At 49.1% G+C, this 25,323-nt stretch overlaps 2 protein-coding genes across 5 annotated transcripts in view; both read left to right on the top strand.

Annotated features, from left to right (window-relative positions):
- Window positions 1–6,553: 6,553 nt before the first annotated feature.
- LOC125955827 (L-lactate dehydrogenase) lies at window positions 6,554–10,969 on the top strand. 2 transcript variants are annotated; one of them, XM_049687067.1, is made up of 5 exons: window positions 6,554–6,623; window positions 6,758–6,930; window positions 7,024–7,141; window positions 10,105–10,694; window positions 10,766–10,969. In XM_049687067.1, the coding sequence occupies exons 2-5, from the start codon at window positions 6,805–6,807 to the stop codon at window positions 10,928–10,930; spliced, it is 999 nt and encodes a 332-aa protein (XP_049543024.1). In that variant the 5' UTR covers window positions 6,554–6,623; window positions 6,758–6,804; the 3' UTR covers window positions 10,931–10,969. The 2 variants fall into 2 exon arrangements, with proteins under 2 accessions (XP_049543024.1, XP_049543023.1); XM_049687066.1 differs by lacking the exon at window positions 6,554–6,623 and having other exon boundaries at window positions 6,737–6,930.
- Window positions 10,970–13,325: 2,356 nt separating this feature from the next.
- LOC125955797 (bestrophin-2) overlaps window positions 13,326–25,323 on the top strand; it is an 18,535-nt gene continuing 6,537 nt past the window's right edge. The window contains exons 1-2 of one of the 3 annotated variants that reach the window (XM_049686990.1): window positions 13,326–13,521; window positions 23,715–24,430. In XM_049686990.1, the coding sequence (XP_049542947.1) occupies window positions 24,360–24,430 (71 nt within the window). In that variant the 5' untranslated portion in view covers window positions 13,326–13,521; window positions 23,715–24,359. Of the gene's footprint in view, window positions 13,623–23,714; window positions 24,431–25,323 lie in introns of all 3 variants that reach the window. The other 2 variants (XM_049686989.1, XM_049686991.1) reach the window with 2 other exon arrangements.

Below are 25,323 nucleotides of genomic sequence, written 5' to 3'. Positions count from 1 at the left end.
CGACGCAGTAGACAGAGGATCTCTAGCAAATCCAAGCAATCCTGAGATGATGTGATCACAAGAATGCAATCGCATCCCTTTCTTTAATACAACCTCTTTAATGCACACGACAGAGTCGCTGAATGGTGCTCTCAATCCTAAACCTCAAACCGTCGGTCTAACCAGTCTGCATGCTACCATCCACACTAATAGCATCGAGCTGCAGCACATTTGCTTGCTCTGCCTTAACAGCACTGTATGCACGTACGATATGGTCGTACCCTGCCTGTAGATTAAACATTTAAAAACGCTCCACGACAGACAGACAGACAGAGTCCGCCGCCGGCGGTACACAGCATACGAACGTAGAACGCGAGGGCTAATTAATGGAGAAACGGAGATCCGGCCCGAATGCCGCTCAAAGGCATGTCAACCAGGAGTGGGATGTCCTTTTGCGCTGGTAGTGTTTTAGTGCACGCAGCCATGCATCACGGAAGGATGCACATGGGTGCAGTATGTGCAGGATGTGTTTTCTTTTGAAATTTCCTGAACCTTGACTTTTCAGCTACCGTGACGGCGCGCGGCGCTGCGCGTTCCGTTGAAGACAACGACCATCCTGTTAGTGTGGTGTCTTGAAAGCAGCATGAAGCTTCTATTTTTGTGTCCCTTTTTGGGAGGATGGCAGTTGTTGTTGCCTCACAAGCAGCATGCACACACCGGCTGATTGCAATGTCTTGCAGTGAAGCAACTTCTGTTAAAAAAAATATTTCGGTTTCTGCTACTAATAACAACTCTTTATCGTCCATCCTAAGCTTACTACGGCAAAGACGCACTCCAGCCCTCAAAAAACCTTCCTCCTTGGCATAGTCTCCTTCAGAACGTGATTACTGTAAAAGGTTCTCTAGGCATTGTTGGCGCAGCGTACGGTTATCTCGGCAGAACGCGACCACACGATGGTTAGCGGAACGATTTATGGAAATGCAGTACTCCACGGTACACGCCGGTCCCTAAACGGTAAACGAGCGATTGTGCAAACATGGCATCGGCCCACCGCCAAACCGCTTAACCGCCATTACCCGGAATTGTATTGTTAGGTTTAGGACTCTTGGAAAGCGAAGATCAAACGAAGGAGCTACACCGGCCATATTGTGCCGGAGTAATTGTTTGCAGCTCCATTTTGTCCGTGTTCCCGGCCGGCGTTGCGGATACAACTACGAGATCGGGGCAGCTCCGAGTTGTTGTTGTTTGCATTTCCTTCACCAACCTGCCATCTACGTTTGTAGGCAAACCGACACCGAGCCCCAAATTATTGCTGCATTCGAAAAGGAAACGAAGGAAAGCAAGCGAACGACTCCTCAAACAGTCCTGTTCCCCTTCTTCGCCGAACCATTATACCCCGACGGCAAATCGCAAAAGGCTCGCGTTTGATAGATCTACTCCACACGTCGCGGTTAATGTTATCATCGCGTTTCGGCGGTTTCTACCTCAACCCTTCATGCATTCCCGGTACTCCCCATTTCCCCTTCAGCCAGCCCACTGTTCCGACGGGTCCGACGAGTTAAGGTGAAAACGTTGGTGGTCAGTGTTTGTGTTTGTGTTTTCGTCCGTCCGTCCGTCCAGCACCAGCAGTCCGCCAGTCCGAAAATGCATTCTTGCGTTGTACTGAGGGTTCTCTTCGGCGAATAAATTCTCAGGCCCTGTCAGTCGCACCAAGCACCAAGCAGCAGTCCGAGCTGTGGTCGAGAGCCACACCGCCCAGAAGAGAGCGCACAGGCAACAGCAACGAGAGTCTGCGTGGCGATGTGGCGGCCGCGGCGGCCTGTCCTGTCAAGACATCTTATGCTCACGTAATCACTACCTACCAACTGCAGCATTCCTCGGCCTTTTGTACCTGTGTACGTGCGCATGTGTGTGTGCGCGCGCGTGTGTGTGTTGAAGAATGGTGTTGCCAGGCAAGAATCAACCAGGGAAGAGATCAAGAGAGACGCCACGCCAAGAACCTGAGCCAACCCTGCCTTCTCTGCCTTCGAACATCGAAGTTTAAGCACACCGCCAGGAAGCTTTGTATGTGTGTGTGTGTGTGTGTGTGTGTGTGTGGGGCGTCTTCGCGCTCCGGCAGACATCATCGTAAGATCTTTATCGAACGATCATCCTCACCCAAGAGGCAGCACCCCGCCGTGGAGTCGAAGGTGGACGACGCAACGTGGAGCAGCAGCATCAGAAGAACCGGCTAAAGATCGCGCGGCGTCTCGGGACTGGTTTTTTCTGCGATCGCACTTCACACAGCAGGGCAACCGGAGCGCCCAAGACGCCAAATTAAATCGTTCAAATTCCGGTTCACTTCGCGAGCGAGGAGTGTTTGAGCGAACTGGAACTGGATTGGTGCCCGGGCTTTGCAGCGTTACAGCTGACCTGGCAGAGGTGGTGGTGTGACGGGATCGTTCTACTCGAGTTCCATGCGCGTGGCAGGCAGCTAGGCAGCAGCAGCAGAAGCTTAAGCGGGGCGGAGAGCAGTAAGCAAGATGTTTATCGCTAAATGAGCTGTTTGACACATGCGTTCCGAGCGCGTTATTACCTATTGTACCGGGACGGAAATATTTCTAACCTGACCTGGTACCAGTGATGGATTTCGTTAATTGCATTGGCGATCGGCGCGTCACCACCAATCAAGCGCGCCTTCAATTCGAACCGAATTTTCGGACGGCCCAAAATTAGTGTTGTGTCGATTTCCTTCGGATTTCCGTTTCGACGCAACCATGCTGCCAAACTGGCCGTTCGTATTCGCGGAATCCTCTTCCATCTTTGGGATTCCTCGGGAAGTATCTGAAGGATGCCTCTCCATTCTCTCTCACACACACACAAACACACACATATACAGAGCGCATCCATCAACCGATCGAGACGCTGTCCGGGGTAAATTAAGATATTTAAACGCTCGGACGAACGGACGACCGGACGGACGGATGGACGGATTGGCGGACGTAACGACGGTAGAATCGTGGCGGCGTTCGCGCGAACACGCGGCCTTTAAGCGAGCGGAGGAAAACGGGAAGATAATATCTGGAGAATTTATGAAACAAAACGCGTGACGACGAAAGGAAGAGAAAACGAAATGCAGAGCGCGAACGTGAAGCCTGCGGTAAGTTATGATCGCCTGTTTTGTGCCGCCTTTCCCTTCACCCGCTGGCACTGGGACTGACGAGAGACAGGGGACAGCAGCAAACGATTCGCTACACGCCCGACTGGACTGTGGTGATGATGGGATGTGGCCTCAACCCTAATGGGTTTATTAGCGAAAGCTTTACGATGCGGCGCGCTTGCCAAGAAGAAGTTGGCAACCGGAGACCGCTTTTTTATGGGAGAGAATCTTCTCTCTAGTGTTCCTAACGTGTGTCCAATGGTCCATAAGCTCAAGGGATTTATGTCACTGCTCCTTCCGGTTTTTGGTGCCCTTCAGCCAGATGACTCATCGCGGCTCATCTACGCGACAGGATTTTATGACAATCTGGTTTCGTGCAAATCGGAAGAGTCAACCGGAGAGCAACTCCGTGCAAACAATGAATTCTGCATAAAGAATGTTCGGAATCGCAACCTTCCACTCATGTTCCACCGGCCGTCTATTGATAACTCAAGTGCAGCAAAGGCATGACTGGTGTTCAGCAAACAGTACTTTACCAAACCGGACCCTCGGATCGAAATATCGGCCCTGACCAGTATCTGGTGGCCATTCGCGGTATGAAATATTCACGGCGAAGCATACAAAAGGCCATACCGGTAGCTGAGCGGAGTTTTCCGGTGACCAGACACCAGAACGGAAGGCCTTACGGTAGATCAATAATTCTTTTGTGTAACTTTACCAGATCACCGACCAAACCTGAACGATCTCATGCAAAATGCACGCTTTACAAATCACCACCAGAGGATTCGCGAACGGGCGTTTCCGGCCGTTACCTTGCTCCAACAGCAGGAGTACATTTTTAAACGTCTTTAAAGCAACACTCTCCCTTTCCCTGTCTCTACTGGCCAAGTACAATTTTCCAAAACTGCCTGCTTAATAATTTGGCTTAAGCCATAATGAACCAAGGCCTTTAAAGGTATTCCGAACTTCCCGGATACAATCCTGATAGGTTGCTCTTAACTCCACCTTCTGCAGCCTTTCCGTTGATCCGATGGGCAAGCCTGTAAGCCCTGACGTTTTTTTTACTAGATGGCGCTGTACTAGCTCCATCTAGGCAGCGAGCACATGAAGCTTCTCATACTTTGAATTGCCGTTTTTTAACGTTTTTTTGCTCGGGAAACCGGAAAATAACGAAAAATCATAGCTAAAAGGTATAATTGAAAGGTTAGCAACTAACAGTTTACAATAACATAACGTGAAGGCCGGCCATCAGATTCCACTTACACCTACAAACATACTTACTTAATTAATTAATTACTTACATACTACCTTACTTACCATGCACTTACTTATTACACACCAGGCGACCAGGGGCCTGATCCTGCCACAGAAGATCCTTCAACCGTTCGCAATTCGTCAGTATTCGTCCATGTCCATGAGTCGAAATTTGTTAATTCATTTCCTTTAGGTATAAATACAGCCCCGCCCGTAACATACCAACTAAAAAAAATCCTTTAGGTATACTTTACTTTTACATTAAAAACTTTACACTTTGTCCACATAAATTAAAATAAATCAAAAATAGCATAAACAAAGTTCGTAATTTACTACATTATTTTTTGCATATCAGTATTGAACCGAAATTAAATAAAGAAGGAGATAACATAATTATCTTTTTAACATCCCATCACCTCTCACCTGCCTGTGGTCACGCTTTAAGTGCTCGCGAATCGCCGCGAACAGCAGGCTACGTGCAAAATCTCGCGTACCCATTGATCCCGTAATTCGGTTGACATTGAAACTATCGCAACGCGACAACCGCGAGCACATGAATGAAAGTGCGGCTTGCGAATAGTGCATACTTCACACACATTCCTAGACGTGACGACCGTCCCGCTCATGCCTGGTCTGGCACATGGCTGCTCATCACCGGGACGACAGCTGCTCAAGATCGTGAATTGCCACACGATCGGGCTGGCAGATGGCCAACCATCATTCGGGGAACTCCGTCGAGCCTTTTTGGCCGTCGCTTTCCCTCCTTTCATTCGTATTTCAAACTTCTTAACCAACATTGCATCATCAGTTGTCTGCTGGAAGGGTGTCGCTCATCGATGCAGTTTGTTTCGTCAGCATCGAAGAGAATGTGAGGGAACCACCACAACGAGACCGATTCGCACATGAGTCATTCTACCGGCACACCGGTTTTGGACTAACAAGTTTGTGGCACGAAGTAGACGCTATCGAGATAAATCTTACAATGTTTTTTCAAATTCATATGTTGATTAGTTTCCGAACAATTAGGAACCATTTAAACTGAAAATAATTAATGAAAACGGTGAGATTTCGTTTAATACCTTCTAATTTCAATCAAATGCAGCAGCAAATGTTTAGCAGCGATTTGTTAAAAAGATTTTCATCTATCTTTGGTGGATTTTTGGATTTGCAGTATGTTACCGACATAAACACGTGACCAAAATATTTACAGCTATCCGTGCGACCAGATGAATCTATGGATGATTACACAATCTTGGCGAGACAAATGTAATTTTAGATTTAGTGTATCTTCCTGGTTTATCTTATTAACGTGAGTATTAGGAGATTACTTTTATTTAAACAATATTCGTTGCAAAATATTTTGATATATTGTTATGTTTGTTCTGTTATTTATGCTGATAAATATAAATTTCAACTGGTAAGCAATTGTGACAGGCATTGGCTCGAATTGAACTAGGTAAAAAAAAAACTCTGTTCATAACAACACTATACTAGGATGTTTAGTGCAATTTTTGGTAACTATTTAGAGGAAAAGTTTTGCTAAACGTAGCACTGAATAGATTTTATATATGATTATTAAAAAGATCAAATACCTAAGAGCTTTTTATAAAAACATAAATCATAGACCACAACTGTCCACAGAACTCTAGCATAGACTTCCTAGCATATCAGACCTTCAAATTCCATTACTCCACTCGGTATCAGCTCAACTCGCTGCTCTCCGACATCTCGAATCAACGGTTTCATAGTTCGCACGTGTGTACCTATCACGAATTTCGGGCGCCCTTCAATTCCGTTTCCCTTCCCTCCTTTGCACGCCCATTTACACGCGCATCTCTTCCTGTTCCCATATCCCGGTCCCAAAAACAGCTGGTCTGGTCTCGTCGGCAACACAAAAAGAGAGCACAACTAAGCAAGAGAGAGAGAGAGAGAGGCCGTCTGGTAGCGATCGAGCAATATTTCCACAATTTCATCATCCCTCGCACACCCGAACTCCGGGCTGCTGGTAGGCATCATCCCGCGACCGGAATGGGACACGCATACGGATACCAAAGGTCACCTTCACCAAAGTGCGCGCAACCGGCGAGAGCGAGAGCGTGGCCGATGCAAGAGCAGTCTCGCTGCGAAACCGAGGATATGGTGGCGCTAGCGGATGGCCCCTACAAATATTCCAACTTGTCCGTTCAACGGTACAACACATCACCAGCGCTTGCGAATCGCGCGGTCAACCATTCGTTGCCAGTACTAGAGAGTGAGTAGACGGTTGTTGTCCGATTGTCTCGCTGGAATCCGCGATTAGGGGAGGCGATAAAGGGTTATTAACGGTTCTGTGTCTTTTGTTACGTGTGTCCGTGGTCCGTGTGTGTGTGCATTATCACTTAACAGGTTGAGAAAGGTCTCCCCAAATCAGAAGCAGCAGCAGCAGCATAATCATGTCGGAAGTGAAAGCGAAACTGCTCACGCAAGTGGCCGAACCGATGACCTCGTCCGGGAACAAGGTTACCATCGTCGGCATCGGTCAGGTCGGTATGGCCTGTGCCTTCAGTATTCTGACCCAGGTAAGATCCGTTAGCACATTACAGACCCCTGGCATGTCTGGCACATGGTTTTGACGAACGCCTGTCCCTCACGCGAACATCTATTCCTTCCAGAACGTGTCCAGCGAGGTCGCTCTGGTCGATGTGAACGACGATAAGCTGCAGGGTGAGAAGCTGGATCTGCAGCACGGTTCCGCCTTCATGAAGAACGCCCAAATCAGCGCCAGTACCGGTAAGTGAGCCATTATTCATTAGGCATCTGATCGGGAGTACCAGGTGGGACGAAGGGAGCTATTCTTCTCTAGCGGGGGAAGTCTGAATGACATTTCAAGAACACTTTTACTATCATTCGGACATTGCCGTCTCTGTGAGGGCGCGCGCGAGAAAGAGAGCCTGGGGAAAGAACTCATCGCGAAGACTCTCGTGAGAGAGCCGACGATATGTATCCAACGCACAACGGTGCGTGTGCCTTACTGCCCCAAATTCAAACGCCCCCTCCCCACGGTGGAGCGAAATATTGAAAGCAAAAGTGTTTGTGTCACTACTACTACTGCTGCTGCTGCTGCTGCTACCGATCGAGGAGAAATGCGTTCAATCCTCAATCACGAGTTGATTTCAAGTATAGAGGTAATAGAACCGTAGACCAACCGATCGGGATTTTTTTTTTTACAAAATCCGGATCAGAGGTTAAATATACTCCTTCGTGGAAAGGCAGTGGGGAAGGCGCATGCTCGAGCACACACCGCGAGGGTGAGCAGCACATGAGCGCTGCGAATGACCCGATAATGAACTTTACCACCCGGTGCGAGGTGGGAGTGCGCACTCTTGTCGTCGTCGTCGTTGTCGTTGTCGACAATGCACCTGCTTTGCATTCCACCCTTTGGAATGCACTGAAGGGGTTGGCTAGAATGCGTAAAAGTGAGACAGACAGAAGTGCGAGTGTAGACGAAAGAGTTCGTTAGCCTTTCCAGAACGGTGCGCTAGACAACCAGACCACCGACAGACAGGAGGCGTGTAGGATGCGAGCTAGAGGTCATGCAGGATAACACCACCACCACCGGTACCTGAGCACGCGTCGCTGCTGACGCCATTTCGTCATCATTTCGTCATCGATTCTTTCTGTCTTCGAGTTAATTCAATTAACAACATTGAGCGAACCAATCTTGTTACAAATCTAATACATTCCGTGTTCACAGAATCAAGTTGAATTTATCCTTTCCAATCAGGATTCTTGTGCCATTTAATGGGTTAACAGTTGGCTATTAGGTGCTGATGTCACGCTGATTCCGTCGGTTGTAAACTCGAGATGAACCAACGATAGCGATAGCCGAAGGGGTCTGATAGATGAGAATGGCTCATTCCAATGAGGTCTTGCTATCGGATGGACGTGGTGGACGTATGCGTCGGCGAATTTGAACGTTTGCCGTATTAGATAAAGCTACAACCCTAAAGCCATAGCGCAAGGCTTTGCGTCACCACAACCACAACCATCCACCCCCGGGCGGCCGGCTTATAACGAAACCATAGAACTGATACGAGAGCGAGGGGAGCAGGAAAGCAGATTGTCGCGTAACTGCCGTGCCTCAAGACAGACTCAACGCCGACCGTTGCCAGTGTGCGACCGGAACGCGATGAATGCGCGTGTGTGAAAGAGCTGCTGCCGCTGTTCGCGTTCGCGTTTGAGATTGCATCACGAGATCGCTCTCGATCAGTGGTCCCTCGCCTCCCGGAGTGACTCAGAAGGGAGCCGGCTTGATTTGACCACCACCAAGCCATGGCCCCCGGGGGTTGATAAGCGAAAATTGCAGCCGTTCCGTTATCGTACGCTCGATAACCGTGAACGTCGATAACAACCGAAGTGTGTTGCGTTAAGTGAAAACAACGAGTGGTACAAGTGCTCTTGGTCTTCTCCGATCCCCCCCAAACCAACATGGAGCATCCGCAGGGACATTTACGCATTGATCGGTTGTCTGGCGAATGTTCGTCATCGTCTTCGTCAGCGACATCAACCGATACGGAGTGTTCCTCCTCTGCATCGGACGGTGAAACGGTTAGCCGAGATAGGGTGTCGCGTGCTGTGCGGAAGGGAAAAAGATCCGGAACGTACTCGTTTGGTACAGAGCATCAGCCGGACCCGCTAGTCGGGGGACACGGCACCGGGAGGAAACGTGTCGCTTTCGCCGACGAACAACGGAAGAGCATAAGTGAAAGTGATCGAACGTCGGACGATTCGACGGATTGGAGTGATGAAGATGGTGGCCAGGCTCGGCGGAAAGCCGGACGAAAATGCTTTAGTGCCGTTCTGGTGCTCAACGGTTCGGATGATGATGATGAGCAGCAGCAGCAGCAGCTTCGGAAGGAGCAGGGCCAGGAGCAAGGTGTCGCTTCTTCCGCTTGGTTGACAGGGATGAATGGAAATAGTGAAATTGCTGACATTCAGCAGGATGATGATGATGATTCGATGCGGAATCTGCAACAGCAACGAGTAGTGCTGAAGCGAATGGAGAAAATAAGAAGCCAGGAAGAGTAAAACACGGGGACGACAGTAGCGCAAAGACACGAAAGAGAACACTTGTTGCTTTCGACGAAATGTTACAATAAAACGCTGGTACATCCAGTACTGGTAAACTCATAGACACACACACAAACACACGAAGTGATTCATTCTACAACTCGGAATTCGAGTGGCCGGTTAGAAGGAATCAAACCCAACTGGTGCTGGTTCTGCAGTAAATGAGCACCAGGGGCACGATAACCCGGGTAATTTATAGATTGTTTGTCATTCCGCTGATAGGATTTCATACTAAATGCTATAATTAACGGCGGAAACACGGCGTACCACGTAATCGGGCAAGCGTTATCTACGCTGGCCCGAAACAAAACAATCACGCCGACAGTTATGGCACTTCCATCCCTTGGATCGCACAGCAAGACTTGCCTTTTAAATTCTGTACCGTGAACCTCATTCATACTACATGGTGGAGATGTCGAATCAAGGGGTTAGTTCAATTTTTATTCTTTTGTTGTTTTTGGATTTGTTTGGCAGTTGGAGAGGTTAAGGCAACATTGACAGGCATATAACGTTACCGAGTATCCTCTTGTTCTATGCGAGAGAACTAAGACTTAGCTATAATTAATGTTTCAATTTCTTCCGAAACTAATACTGGATTGTTGTGCCCTCTCGTCCATTTACAGACTTCTCCGTTAGTGCCGGATCCCGGCTGATCGTCATCACTGCCGGTGTGCGCCAGAAGGAGGGAGAAAGCCGGCTGGATCTGGTACAGCGTAACACCGACATCCTGAAGGGTATCATCCCCAAGCTGGTCGCCCAGAGCCCCGATTGCATTTTGCTGGTCGTCTCGAACCCGGTCGACATCCTGACCTACGTCGCGTGGAAGTTGAGCGGTCTGCCCAAGAACCGCGTCATCGGTTCGGGCACCAACCTGGACTCGTCCCGGTTCCGCTTCCTGATGTCGCAGAAGCTCGGTGTGGCACCGACCTCTTGCCATGGTTGGATTATCGGTGAGCACGGTGACAGCAGCGTACCGGTGTGGTCGGGCGTGAATGTGGCCGGAGTGCGATTGGCCGAAATCAACCCGGCGATCGGTACCAGCGACGATACGGAGAAGTGGGGTGACCTACACCACGAGGTCGTCAACAGTGCGTACGAGGTTATCCGTCTGAAGGGTTACACGTCGTGGGCCATCGGTCTGAGTGTGGCCTCGCTGGCTTCCGCGCTGCTCCGCAACACTTACAACGTGCATGCCGTCTCGACGTTGGTTGCGGTAAGTTTGATGACCCTTGGATCCACCATTCTGGAGACTTTCTAATTTCCGCCTTTCTATCACACATACAGGGCGAGCATGGTATCACCGATGACGTATATCTGTCGCTGCCCTGCGTCCTCGGCCGTAACGGTGTTAGCCACGTGGTGAAGCAGATCCTGACGCCGGAGGAAACGCAGAAACTGCAGGCCTCGGCCAAGCTGATGGCTCAGGTGCAGGCTGGAATCAAATTCTAGGCGACTCACATCCCCCATACTCCTCTACACCCCAATAAACGCGTCTCTCAGCCATTGGCTGGGGAGACAAATTATTTATTAACTAAAACACCCGACAAAAGAAATACCAAATGTATGTTGTAAGCGATAGCAAACTGATGCTGATGATGATGATCCCCCTCCCGCTGTTCTACTTATTCTTATGAGCACCGCAAAGCATCTAGATTTTGCCCCACCACCAGCACCTTACTGTTTCCCCAAAAACCCATATTTACCACGTGTTATAGGTAAAATGAAATTTGTGAATCAAAGCATGATAGAAGTATTACACTACGATGCTAGAACCAGTGCACCGCTCCTCGGCATAACCTCTGCACTAGCGGATAGCGGATTAATGCATTTTCTCGCCTACGTGTACTATGCCGATGTTAGTTTTGGAAAGAATATAGAGAGTAAAGTAAAATAAATGAGTAAATAGCATAAAGAAGATTATGCCAGAGAGATTGACCCAGAGGTCCTAGCGAAACGCTGACAAGCGATGTACACTGTAAGCAAACAAGAGCGTGTTTGCGATGCTACAAATGAAACACACACAACCCCCTACCTCGACTAGTATTTAGGAGTCTCACAAACGGAATTCGTAAATTCGGTTGAATTCGGAACGCGCAACCAGAATCGGTCAAAACATTCAACGCCACAGCCCACTTCCTGAATCCACTGCACTGCGCCACTGCGTGCGTCATCGGCCACGTTGGTGTCGTGTGGTGCCCCCGGACTTACGAAATTGTTGAGCTCACTCACGATGAAAAAAAAATCAAAAATGAAACAAATTAAATCAAAATTTAGTCAATCTTTTCCAGCAAATTCTCTTGAACAAAATTAAATGGTCACGTAAATACAGCTAGACCTTTGGGGTGGAGGGAGGTTCGAAATTGAAGGAAGGTAGAAAGGACATTCGAATTGTTATGGAGAAAGCGGATGCGCATTTGGATGTGTTTTGCCATATTGAAGTTAGAAAGTGTGTATGTCATGTCAACACAATACTCTAAATAAACCCAAACCGGATTAAATAGATTGAAGTAAATGTTTTTTTTTTTCGTCGCAACTCGGTGATAATAACCGTTGGTGATGGATCAGATGCATCAGGTAAGAAAATATTGGTTTATTCTTTTTCATTGCAAAATCACTCAAATAAAGTAGTACTACACAATGGCACAACACCGTAATCGAGGCACTAGATTACTCCGCATAAAATGTTGAAATCATGTTACGGCCAATTCTACGTAAACTTACAGTCTAATGTGTATGTTTGTTTATTTGATCAATAAATCAACAAACATCTCAAAAGATATGCAAAATGTATGCACTTTTAACCAGCTTAGCGCCAGAAACATAGACAAAAAACCCAAAATTACAAACGCCAAACCAAACTTTGGACTAAGGCTACCAACATGATTTTAACAGGTAGCAATACCGCTGCTAGTAAATTAAATTGAGCGATAAATTGGTACCGCGATAATTGGTACGTGGTTGATCGGCATCTTTCTTGATCGACTTTGACGATCGAGTGTCTCGGTGCTGCCGACAGCGCCCCTGCCGGTCAACTTTCTGCACCGGCTTGCGATTTCAACGGCTAAGTCACAAGCACACAAAGCAAGTTATCGCTTTTTTAAGGGCTCTCAACATAATCCTCTGTGTTACAATCATCACAAGATCGATGTCAGTTATTGCTCTGAATCGCCGACATCGACAAAGATGTATGTAAACCAGGATGTAAAACATTTAATGATACCGAAATTGCAAACCCGGAATCAGACGTAAACTTTAACGTAAAAATGCAATTTATCCTCATTAATTATCCAAAGATTTCAATTTGGGATATTTGGGGATATAACTGACGAGTGCCTCACATTCCGTGCATTTCTTATTTGCCTGCAATTGCCATACTGCAAACAACACTGTCTGTCATACAAATGGAGCAATAATAAGTAGAATAAATTACAACCAAAATGAAGAGGCAGAAATATACTTGAATTTATAAAAATCTGCATCGTTTGTTAGGACTCGTTCGAGGACCCAGAAACATGATCTTCAAGAAGTGTTAACGAAATTTACTCCCGATATTTAAATTTCAAAAATGTAAACCATTTAACCCCCGTCCAATTTCAAATGGGATGCTGGATCGTACAAAAGTAGCTTAAAACCGTGTCAACGTCGTGTTGCTAAGGAACCGCTTTGTGAACCCTCTCTCTCTCTCAGACGATCACGCTCGATCGCTCGAACTCTCCCCGGGCGAGAGCGCGAGCACGTTCGTTTCTGCGTGTTCGTGTGATCCGTACGTCGTCGTCGGCCGGTTTTTCAGCCTCACCAACCAAACCGGAGCCACCGCGGTTTTGAATCGAGTTTGAACAGTGGCGCTGGCCAGTCGTCGTCGTCGTCGTCGTCGTTCGTTCGTTCGTGCGTACGTGCGTGCGTGAGTTTCCACGTCGAGTTTCCACGTTCGTCGAGCACAACCAGCGAGCGAGGAGTCCTCCTCCTCCTTCTCAGTCCGGGTGTAGCGCGATCGAAACAACAACATCGTCCCACATCACATTTGATATCGAACGAGATAGGTTCGCACATTGTTCGCTTCCGATTACTTGCCCGTCTGTGTCTTTGCTTGTGTGTGAGTGTGTGTGTGTGTGTGTGTGTGTGTGTGTGTGTGTCTTGAAAGGTATGTGATCAACAGTGAGAGACGTTCTAACGCACTTTCGCCGTTAACCTGTTCGCTCGCCCTCGCAGCCGCCTCCCTTCGTTCTCTCTTTGTTTGTTTGCATCGTGCACCGTGCTGTGCCCTTTCCCTTCCGTTGCGACACCTGCCTGCGCGTGGCAATGGCCACGAAATTCCCCGAATATCAAAGTCGCGAACGTGTGCAATCTCTTTACAAGGTGTCCACAGTCCGTGATTGCTGAGGAGGGTGAAATCTACGCGCGAACAAGCGCGCATATCATGGTTACTAACTGATGCGACCCTGCCACCCTCCCTTTTGCCCGGCCAACGGTGTACATCAGGTGTTCTCGCAGGGGGGGGAAAGGAGCAGAGAGCACGCACGCGCCCGTTTCCGGCGCAACACGCACGGTGGGGAAGGGGGAGAGGTTGGTCGGTTGGTCGGTTGGTCAACATGCGCGCGTTCGCGAGAGTGTAGGTCAGACGCGCGTGACGGTATTTTCAGCCATTTAAACTCCGCTGCTCCATTTCGCGATCTCGCGTCGTCGTCGACGTCGTCGTCGCCGTCATCGATGGAGTTGGGCACCCTACCTGTTCGATTGTGTGCCCGTGTGTAGGTGTGTGGGTGTGTGCGAAAGGTTTGGATGGTTGAGTGTCATTTAATGTGATCATTGTGATCGGGAGCGTGCGCGAGTGATCGATGTTTGCTCGATAAGTGCTAAAATCCATCGAATTCTGTCGCAAACGTCATCACCGGTGAAGTGGACCCAACATTGTGCAACAACAACAACAGCAACAACAGCAACATAATCCACCACCACCAGGCATTATGTGACAGTGAGAAGCTGCCGGGGGTCAGCGTCGAACGCGTACACTTACACAACGAGCGCAGCGCAGCAAACACCGCGAACTCGATCAGCGGTGGCTGTCAGTCAGCCGGCTGATCAAACCGTGTCCACGCTGGAACCTGTGTTGTGCTGGTGTACAGAGCTCCACTGCAGAGAGCGAGAAGCACGTATGGTCGTCTCGATAGCCCTTTCTTTTTAGCGCGATTCTTACGGTTTGTGGCGCTGATTGCGATCATATGTTTGTGGATGCTTTCGTTTCGGTCGAGGACACAACAGAACAACGCAGCGGTGCTGCATTGTCGTTCTGTGAGTTGAAAGAGACCAATCCAGAGGGAAATCCGGATACCGCGGTGTCTAGTGTCCTCGAATCCCCTCTCTTTGTCGGAGGGGGCACCTTCGAATGCTTCATTAGCGGCTCTGCTGCCAAATGGAGCGCAAAATGACGCGCGGACGCGACGCATCAACGAAACCGGAATAGTCGGTACGGCCATGCGGCCAAACTAAACCGAGCCATCTGTGTGTATGTGTGTGTATGCGTGGAAGGTCATTTGCAGAACATTTTATTTCGAGTGGCAAACTGTGGCGCGCGCGCGCCCGCCATCGAACCAACAAAACAAAACATCAAAAGTGAAACAGCCCCTACCCGTCCTCCCTTTTTTGCAGACCATCTCGCACACGATCGTGCAAAATCTTCAACGACACTCACCTCACCTGCAACAACAAAACCTTCGACCGACCCTGGCGCTGGCGATCGAGGCGCTCGGCCTGCTCGACCGAAGCCCCGCGTAGCGGTTATTGCAATTTCGAGTCGTAATCAAGCTCGCCGCCGGCGCAGAGTTCGAGTGGTGCGGGCATGAAATCGAAAGCCGATCGAGGAGCGCACCACTCGTAACAGACCTAAAAAAGCGGGGGGAGGGGGAGGAGAAGACTCCAATTCCAGTGCAGCACCACAACAACCGCGGCAACGGCAACAGCGCCGCAAAACAAAAATCTGCACAAAAAACTCACCGAAAATACGAAAGACTCCAATTCCGGCACAAGCGGGAAACCCGCTCGATCAGCCGCTCTCGAGAGATGTGTCCGCATCGTCTCTACTACTACTATTGAGTGTAATAGTAATGTGTGGGTCTGGCGGGTACGGGTACATGAAGAACACCGCGGGGAGGTCCCGCGCAATGCCTTATGTAAGCTGTGTAAGACGCCGGGGATCCGGGCACCGCAACGTGCGGCAACCTTGTCTGAGTGTTGGACGAGTTTTGAATTTTTGCAAAGTGTTTTTGCTGCTTCGAGAGGACAGAGCAAGCAAGAAAGAGAGAGAGAGAGAGAGAGAGAGAGAGAGAGAGAGAGAGAGAGAGAAATAGAGAGCGGGTAAATGAAAAGGAATCAAAAAGGGAAAACCCAATGTTTCGGTACCGAGTTACGCTCCGCATAGGGCTCCACATTATGCTCTGCCATTAAGGCCGGAAACGAATCGGAAGAAGAAGCGTCGCTTCCTTAACCGAATTCATTGTGTGCTCGGTAGCTTTCTAATGCTGAACTGAAAGGGTGCCCAATTACCACTCTTATAAGTAGATAGCCTGACCTGTCAGCACCGGCTTTCACTAAATGATCGATTAGATTGCTCCGTTGAGTTCAAAGGAAACGCCGTGGGACTTTGATGGTGTCCTTGCTCGATGACAAAAGGTCCGCGACACGCATGAAATCCAGTGTTCGTTCCTTGGTGGCGCTGGTAAACATATCAACGAACCGGTTCCGGTGGAATGTCCAAAAACAATAAAAAGGCAAATCAACATCAAGCCGCGTCGAGCGAAGTAATCGAATGATAAGACGCCACGAAGCAAATGTGTTGTGTGCGGGCGCTCTCCTCCTGCTCCCACTTCCTTCACTTCGTCTCTGCGTTACCCCGTGTGTTGATTACTGTTTACCAAATTCGCATCAAGCGCCCAGTGACGCCGCGTCTGTTGGTGGACGCGGTCGAAGAGCACTTCGTCCTAAGCTAACAAAGGTGTCCACACCTGATCCCCCTTCCCCGGGGGGTGTCACGAAAGAAAAAAACACGATTCGACAGCGAAGAATACATATTTCCAATCGGAACCTCGCACCCTCACCCTTCTTGGTTTGGTTGATTTCACGCCATTCTACTGGCGGATCAAGTGAGGGATTTTTGTCGGTTTGGTTTCATTGGAGGGATTGGATTGGTGTCGATGACGCGCGAAACCAACCACCAGCGCGCGTCACCATCATCGTGCGATCCACCTTGCTCGCTTGCTGCCGTAGCCTCGGTAAGGCCATTCTCGGCCAGTGATGGCGCAGCCCCTGACCTCGCGCCTGTTTCCTCCAACCTTAACGCACAACCTATGCTGCCTGATGCTTGTGTGTTTGTGTGTGCGCACACGATCGCGCTAGTGAACTATCTCAAGGTGACGGACGGATGGCGACGATGGTAGGACGACGACCGATGCCCCCCTTTCCACCCCTCCTGTCCTTTCCAATTGGTTCGCTACTTTCGGCAAAGGTCCACCGGAGGACAGCGCGCAACCGGTTCACGGGCGGAGAGTATAATTTGGTTTTTTTTTTTTGTGTGTATGATTGCGTGTGGAATGCTACGTCGCTCCGTCAGCGTTCGTTGGTAAGCACCTTCCACCTGAACGGGGTTATTGGGGCCGCGTCTTTGCGACGCACGACGCAAATGACGCAAGAACCTCGCACGGGCACTGGGGAGAACATCATCCCGCAAGAGTTTTTCGGGGGTCGTGGCACAACATGACACGAGATCCATCGATCCATCATCAGCACCAGCAGCAGCAGCACGCTCTGGACGTTGTTTCTCGCTTCGCGATCGTAGAAGTCTATCATGAAAAGGGCGACCGGTCTTTCCAGAATGGTCTGGAACCGGCGAGCATCATCCGTTCGTGAGCTCATCCACAGGGCACAGTGATAACACCACCAGCGAGCGAGAGAAACCCCATTTGTTTGCGTTAATGAGCAAAACGTGGCTCTAGCGTTACGGCCTGTAATCGATGACTAACGCTCACGCTGGCAGCAGACTCTGAGCTGAGCTGCGAGTGAGGAGAAGATCAGCTACTGCTGAGCCTCGAGAAGGTTCTTTTCGCAAAATTGCGAAAAACTCCACCAACAGATGGAGGTCGGAGGTGCCGTAAACACACGCTCGTACACACACACGATAAAATGTCCCCTGTGTGACTGTATTTCGTAAAGCTGCGTTAATTACATCAACAGCGCCAACCCTCCCCCCGAGCACGAGAAGCCCGTAAAGCCCGCGAAGCTTCGAATGTTGCAAATCCACTTCCGTGGTTCACCAACGACCGTGGCATACGGGACATTCGGAGCTCAATCAACCCGCCGAGATGGTCGGTTGCTGTCGGTACGATGCGCTCCGGTGAATGTACGATATCCAAATGGCGGCGGCAGCAGGAGCAGCACCAGGCCCGTTGTGTGTTTTGCATTGCGCAAAAAAAAAACAAACCGTCCCCGAGAAATGTGCGTGTCTGCCCGGATGATGTGGGCTTTTCCCCGTGGAATGCCCGCCCGTTACCATCATCATCATCATCATCCGTGACACAGTCTGCAAACTTTGTATGGTTCGTTTGAGGGTGACATGATAGTACATCCGGTTTTGCTGTTGCGTTGCGCACCACGAAACCAAACGGACTCTAAAGCACCAAAGCAACAGCAGCAGCAGCACTAACCAAATCGAAACAATATTCTGCCTCTGTTCGAACAGCGAACAGCACTCCCTTCACCTTCTGCACTTCCCCTTCAACCTGATCATCGATCAGATGAGGGGCGAGATCGTTCGACATTCAACATAGTGCTCTCGTATCGAATGATGAACCGTAAGGTAATCTGTCACAATCGCGCTCACCGAACCCCGTGCCCGTGCGTGTGTGTGTGTGTGCATCGACCACAGCACCACCGCATTCAGCGCAACGTTGGCCTAGATAATACGACTGCGCGATCAGGTGGCAGTGTTGTCGCCGTTCGTACGCCATTCGTTCGTCGTTCGATTTCGTGGCTCTTCTTTCGAGCCACTTCTTCCCTTGTCGTTTGTCGAATGTTGTATTATTATTTCGTTGCGCATTATAATGTAACACACTACACAAGGCGCAGGAGAGCGAGCGAGGATCGTCGTGACACTTTGGCACTTCCTTAAACAATACGCCGCCATGTTGAAGTCGTTTCGCCGTTGCACCACCACCACATGCGGAACCACCACTAGTAGCAGAGCCACCCTTGAGCCGGAGTGGTGGCGCGGAGGATGTTTATTGCTTTGACAAACGAGCGAGGATGGTAGCAAGGCGACGGCAACGACGATGCGCGAACATGTAATGGAAAAGATGTACAACTGTAAAAACGGTGTTTGTTCATGACTCACGACACACGACTGTCAGTCCGGAGCACGAGCCAAAGTTGGAATGCCCCCTCCCCCAATGTACTACTGCACTGTGCCATTGCTTGCCGTTTTCCGTTTCCGATCTGGTTCTGCTCGAAACACACAAACTGTTTCACACCGGTGTGAAAAAGTATTAGCTTATCGGTATATTGGCTTGTTAAATACAGACAGAAAAGCTCATGGGAAGTGGTACGGGGCACATCCACCACATGTAAGTGACTCATGTTGTGTGCTGGTGTGCAAATGAAAGTACACTCGCAGTACATTAGAAAGTTGTCGCCGCCGCCACCACACGCTACCAGACTTCTAAACAGCCGTCACATATTTGTCAATCGACCGCCGCGGCCACCGACCGATCACCATAACCGATGATCGCGATCGCGCTGCCGACAGACGCGTGCAGAGAACAATAAAATGGGGAAAGCCCCATGGCAGCGCCGCAGCACGAGTATCGCAATCTCGCGTTCTTAAAGAATGCAAATAAATTAAAAAGGAATCCCCCCCCTAGGGGCAAGTGACAGTGACCGGCGGTTCGGATGGCCTTGCCCACCAGAACGATCTTAAGCGCGCTGCTGCCGATAATTAAAAGTCAACTCCGAGTTCGACCATGAACCACCTCCTCCTGAACAGCACCTCTTGATGACGGTGGCCAAACAATGTTTCCTTCACCTTCACCGGAGGGAGGTTAATCACATCGTAGCATCACTCAAGTCCAGCTCGTCGTTTGGTGGCTTCCGGTGTTACGTTACGCGTTACGTGTTACGACTTCATCCCTTGGCATCTGGCGGCCGCTCGGAGGCTGGTGGTCGATCGATCGATCGCGTGCCGGGATGTGGAAAAGTTACGAACGGAAAACAGCAGAATCTCACACAGCGGAACGCCCGGGCAACGCGCAGAGCGAATGGAGGGAATGTGGAAAAACGGTTGAGTAATGCTTCTCTCGTGCACATCACGGATGTGTCCGGTTGTCTAGTTGTCCGGCTGTATCGCGTCGATCGATCCGTTACACACGGCGTGAGACACAACGTTGAGAGGGCCTCCTATCGGCAATAGATAGATGGGTGATAAACAAATTTGCAAGATTGATGATTGCTATTGCGAGCTAATTGGGAGAATGCAATGCACACGGTGGTGTCGTTGTCGTCATCATCGTTCGTCGTCGTCGTCGTCGTCGTCGTCGTTAGCACACCGAGCCGATTTGCTGAAAGAGATAGCACGGAGCAGCTTCACAATCGACGCCATCGCCCTCATGCTTAAGGAGACAGGAAGCGGTTGATGTGCGCATCAGATCTGCGGTCGGCGCAAATTTATTGTTTTGCAGCATCTCACGCTTTTTTGGTGAAGGGATTCTGGTTACGCAAATCGTAGAACACACACCCACACACGCGCGGAGATTGTGATCAGATAGAAACCATTTATGATCACTCATGATCTCTTGCTTGGTTCCGTTTCATAAGCACACACGCACACAGAAGTAGAAGCATGACAGGAGACATCCAAATCCAAGCTCGAGACAGCATTAAGTGTTGCCTATGTACCCCGTTGCCGTTACCCAAACCCTTCAATTACACCGTGAATATGCACCGCGGAACAGACACCGCGCTCCCGCCAGCACGAGAACATCATCCAGAACTGCAGCGGCCACATCAGTGGCCACAGATGCCACTGAATGGCCGGTGGCCCTGGGCCTAAAACCGATTGTTTTGCCAACAGCGATTGCGATTAGTTGAGGGGAAGGGCCGGCTCGCGTGGCAAAAGCTGGGGCCCCTGGGGCACATGGCACATTTCGTGATGTTGGTGGTGCTGGATGCCCAATACAGCTCGCTACAAACGATCGGTGCGAAGGTCTGCTTGCTGCTGGCCCATCGATCGATCTCATCGGAGCCCCCCCCTTTGGCGATTGTGTTTGCTAATCACTCAGGGTGGCCGCTTGCGCCAACGCCGCCACCGTGGCCCGTTTGCCAATTGTTTTCGCTCACAGATACACCGAGACCGAGGGGCTAACGCGCTAGGGCTATTTCATTATTTATCGATCTCTGGTCGTGGATTATTCGCTAAGCTGAATGTCCGACACCGACATGACAAAACACGAACGATCGATGGTTGACGTCGGTTGATTTGTAATTGATCTTGCAAATGCCATCGCTGCGGGTGTCGAGTAGTGCAGGTAGTGTAAAGGCAGAGGTCTATGCAGGTGATGTGATGTTGTTGCGTTGTGCTGCGTTGTTTTGGGGTTCAATTCTCTGCACTGAGAAGAAACTACAACGACAGATACCGTCTGTAGTGTAGTGTATTACCGAAAACGAATACGAATACCATCTTCTACAAAAGCTGTGGTGTGGGCGACGATAATCAGAACAAGGAATAATCAAGGAACAGATTAGTCAAACAGAGAGAGAGACACTAGCCCAATCCAATGTTCGGGGAAACTGTGTGCGACAAATGAGGTTTACATTTGTTCCTTAATTAACGGTTGCTCATTTACAACCCATCCAAGCGAAACGAGACAGAGACAGAAAGGGTGAAAAAGACAACTGTGTGTGTGTGTGTGGGCCTTGCCAAAGCACAACGCAAACCTGTTTCACAGCAACGCAGAGAGCTCCCAGGGAGAGAGAAACCCGTCTGTTGTCCTCAGTGTTCTAGGGATTTTTGCGATGGACAACCGGGAACACCAAACCTCTCGCCATCGGGGAACATCCATTGCGCGCGACCATTCGTGAACAGCGGATTAACCGCCGCCGACGGCGGCGGCCGTAACCACCACTACACGCATACCGTGACCCTTAGGATATGGAATATTTGGAAAGATGACTATCGATGCTAATTACACTCCCGGGCCAAGCTGGGCACACGTATTAATGGCCATGATGGGGCCCGCGCCACTATGGCTGTGCTTACGTCCTACGCCCCCGACAGCAGCCCAGTGTCTGTCGGTAATGGAAAGGGAATAATGATGGCACACAAGGGTTATTAATGACCCCCGGGTGCGCCCGCACTCGCCGAGCCGAGCGGCCGGCACGTTCAGCTCGCGTGTGTACCTCGAGATTGATGCTGATGCTGCTGTCGTAGCAGTGGATGCCGGCACCGGCCACGTTAGCACCCATTGTTTTTCGCTTAGATTCTAACCGTCTTCTACTTTTAATGACCTTCGCTCCTCATCTTCGCCAATTTCTCGCTGACTCGCTAACATTGAGCCAGATCCATTGCAGCGAAACAATAGACGGAGTTGATCGTGTGATAGTGCGGCTGCTAAGAACCGGACAAACGCTAGTAGCCGCGCTAGAGGGGGCTAGTAGTAGCACGGTTTGAAGGCGGTATTTATGGTTCCCTTGTATGAACAAGCAGACTTGCCCTGCCGGTTTTGGGCATGGCAGTCGCGAACGTTCTCGCTTTCGTAGAACACTGGCACCGTGTGCTTTCTTCTAGAAATATCATACACTATTCCGCAGTTGGTTCGTGAATGGTCTGGGTCTGGTGCTGGCAATTGTCTCACTGTTACCTTTACCCGCATTTTTATAGGTTCAAGGAGAGTTACTGCACCACGGACCGTCACTTTCATTTCAGGTTATGACTACTGTCGGCCACAAAACAGAGTCGTTAAGGGTAATGTGTCAATATAAGCCCTTCAGACATTCTCCTTCATATGTCGAGCCTTCCGTAGTTATGTGCAGAAGTGATTTATGGATTCTTAGCGACAGCGTCTCTACCGCCAGACAAGAGTTGAAGGTTACGTTAGACAATCTGGTGTGTTCCGTTGGGTGTATGTCTTCATTAAAATCAACAACTCAACAATTCTATTAACGCGGACCGTTGAAAAATTCAAATTCAGAGCATGACCTAAGGCGCTGACCTCGGCAGTGACCCGATGGTTTCACGTTTCACTAATGATCAGTTTTAGGATCAGATTTGGCTTTCAGAGAGTTGCATTATTTTCCTCAAAAGCCCCTTGGGAGCTCTTTATGATCCTACAGGTATTTAAATATTGCATCAGAGGCAGTGTTACTGTATGACAATTGTCCCGGAATTGAATCAATTTATAAAAAAATAAATAGATATTTTAAAATTAGACTTTTAAATCTAAACCTGGTATTAGAGTTCTGAAGTATCTCAGACTCAGAGAAGTTATCTAAAAAGGAATAATTAATTGCAATATTGGTGTAAGGATTTTGAAGAATCTAAGAGAAGAGTATAGAATGTCTTGAAGTGGACCTACTCAAAAGACAGGCTGCTAAACAAATATGCTTCCTGATCTACTCAATCTCTTAGACCAAATTGGCTTGTTGCTCCTGCTACGCCACAGACAAGTGCTCATACGTAATCATTACCTCACGCTTCTCCGAAAGAAGGAAGAGGAATTAAGATTAATACACCATCACGGCCCAGACAGTGGCTAGCTACCCAGCCGGAACCGTCACAACAGAGACGGGCGGCAGCACAACAAATCTCACAAGGCGCCCACGTGTGCGACAATCTGTCTGAGCACAAAATGGGCCACCGAAAGCCGCACCCAGCGTTCCCAGTTCAACGGCCCCGCGAACCGTTACACGACGAAAGCGAAATCTTTCCGAAAGAGACTTCCCACGCTCCGTCGGAGGAGCTCCCATACAGGGAAGTGCCAATTTTCTGATGCCCGGACACTCTCTCGCTACCGGCACCAGCCGCCATCGCGAGAAACCATATAAGGATATCTCCAGATTACGTTTTTCGTGTGTTTTGTGCAGAAAATCCATTAAATGTCACCCGAAAGGTGACGTGTTTATGACATTTCTCTGAAACCTGGCGAATTGGTTATTAATTGAAACAAGTTTTGGTCCACCTCCTCCTCCTCCTCCTCAGGTATTCAGTAACAGCATCCAGGACACTAGAAGTGTGCAGGAAAAAAACCATATTATACAACCCGTTCGTGCGAATTCGTTTGCAGGTTGAAGGTAAAGTGCAAAATCGAGATCCGTCATTAATGTCACCGCACCCTCGGTATGTGTACAGTTGGTGAAGTGTAAAGTTAAGCAGCATCTGCTACTCTAGCTACTGGGTGCACTGTTGTAAATCGAAAGTTCCACTACTTCCGTGGCCATAGTAATATAGGGAAAACATCGCTACGACAAGCTGGTGATCGATCACCGGTGGCCACGTTGTGAGTGCACGTGTTCAAAGGTTGTCACATAAGTGACGTGTTTGTGCGAAGGGCTACCGGTGTGTACCGGGACCATCTCCAACGGATCATCGATTTCGATCGTGACGCGTTCTAGTGCATAAGTGTACGATGTTTCTATTCAACCCGTAATGTAAGTGACGTTCAGCGAAAGCGCCATCCCATTGATCGCACGGAGTGCAGTGTGCAAAGAAGGGTCCCGCAACGGAATTCAACTCTCCGGATGAAGTAACAATCCATTGATTTGGGGGGAAGGGTAAACCTAGACCAGGGAGCAGCAGGTAGAGCAGAGTGTAACACGTGCCAGCCACCGTCGTCACCAGGACACCATGACTGTTTCGTATTCAGCCGAGGTACCAAACGGTAGCAATTTCGGTGTATTTTGGCGAATTCTCTGGAAGTAAGTATGCGTGCTATCGCAATAATATCCTTGCCTTGCTCCTCATTCACATCACAATTCACCGCAAACGGACGGCACTGAAATACTAAATCAATGGGCATTGGGGTTTTGTGTACCCAGGCGAGCCTCATAAACTTCTGGATCATTTATTAGTTATTCAACTTTGGTGCTGTAGCCAGGAGAGAAGGGTGGATTACGTGCCTAAATTAAAATGAACGATTATGTCCTAGTATGTAAGTCATGTTTCGCAAGAGATGGGCGACTCATCTTGAATAATATACAAAAGCGTCGTACCCGCACTTGTGCGAAAAGTGTCACATGTCAATCAAGGGTGAAGGAGAAAGTAGCATTGCGAACGTTACTGCTTGGTGTTAAATGTTTTGGATAAAGCAAAGCTTTGCTATTGTTTTTGCAAGCAGTACTGGTGACGTAACCAACCAGTAAGTTACGTTTCAATCGCCAAACAATTGTTCAAACTGTAGGTGAATGGAATCGTCATTAAAGACGCACAAAATTCGATAGATATTTAGAATGGGCCAGATATTTGGTGCGAGCAGTATAAAAAACCTTAAAATACGAAATTAAACTCAATGTTAAATATCCTTCCTGAAAAATAAGCAATAGATTCTTACTTTTCGTGAAAGATGCTGTTATTATGAATCAAACAGTGGCTTTTTAACACGTAACAATACCCCATGCCTCAGAAACAATCAATTATGAGTACTTGAATTTGGAAAAAATCATGCAAATGATCAAACGATAACCTACCCCCAAAGGGAGAGATTGTTACTGCAAGCAATAAAAATCTCGCCGGTCGTCATCGATTGGCGATTGACTTCCCTTCCAACCATCCACAGCATTAATGGCCCCTTTTTTGCCCATAAACTGAGCAA

The sequence above is a fragment of the Anopheles darlingi genome, chromosome 3, assembly GCF_943734745.1.
Source record: "Anopheles darlingi chromosome 3, idAnoDarlMG_H_01, whole genome shotgun sequence".
NCBI classification, from domain to species: domain Eukaryota; kingdom Metazoa; phylum Arthropoda; class Insecta; order Diptera; family Culicidae; genus Anopheles; species Anopheles darlingi.
The sequence above is the reverse complement of the archived record's forward strand: the minus strand, read 5'-3'. Positions and strand labels throughout refer to the sequence as shown.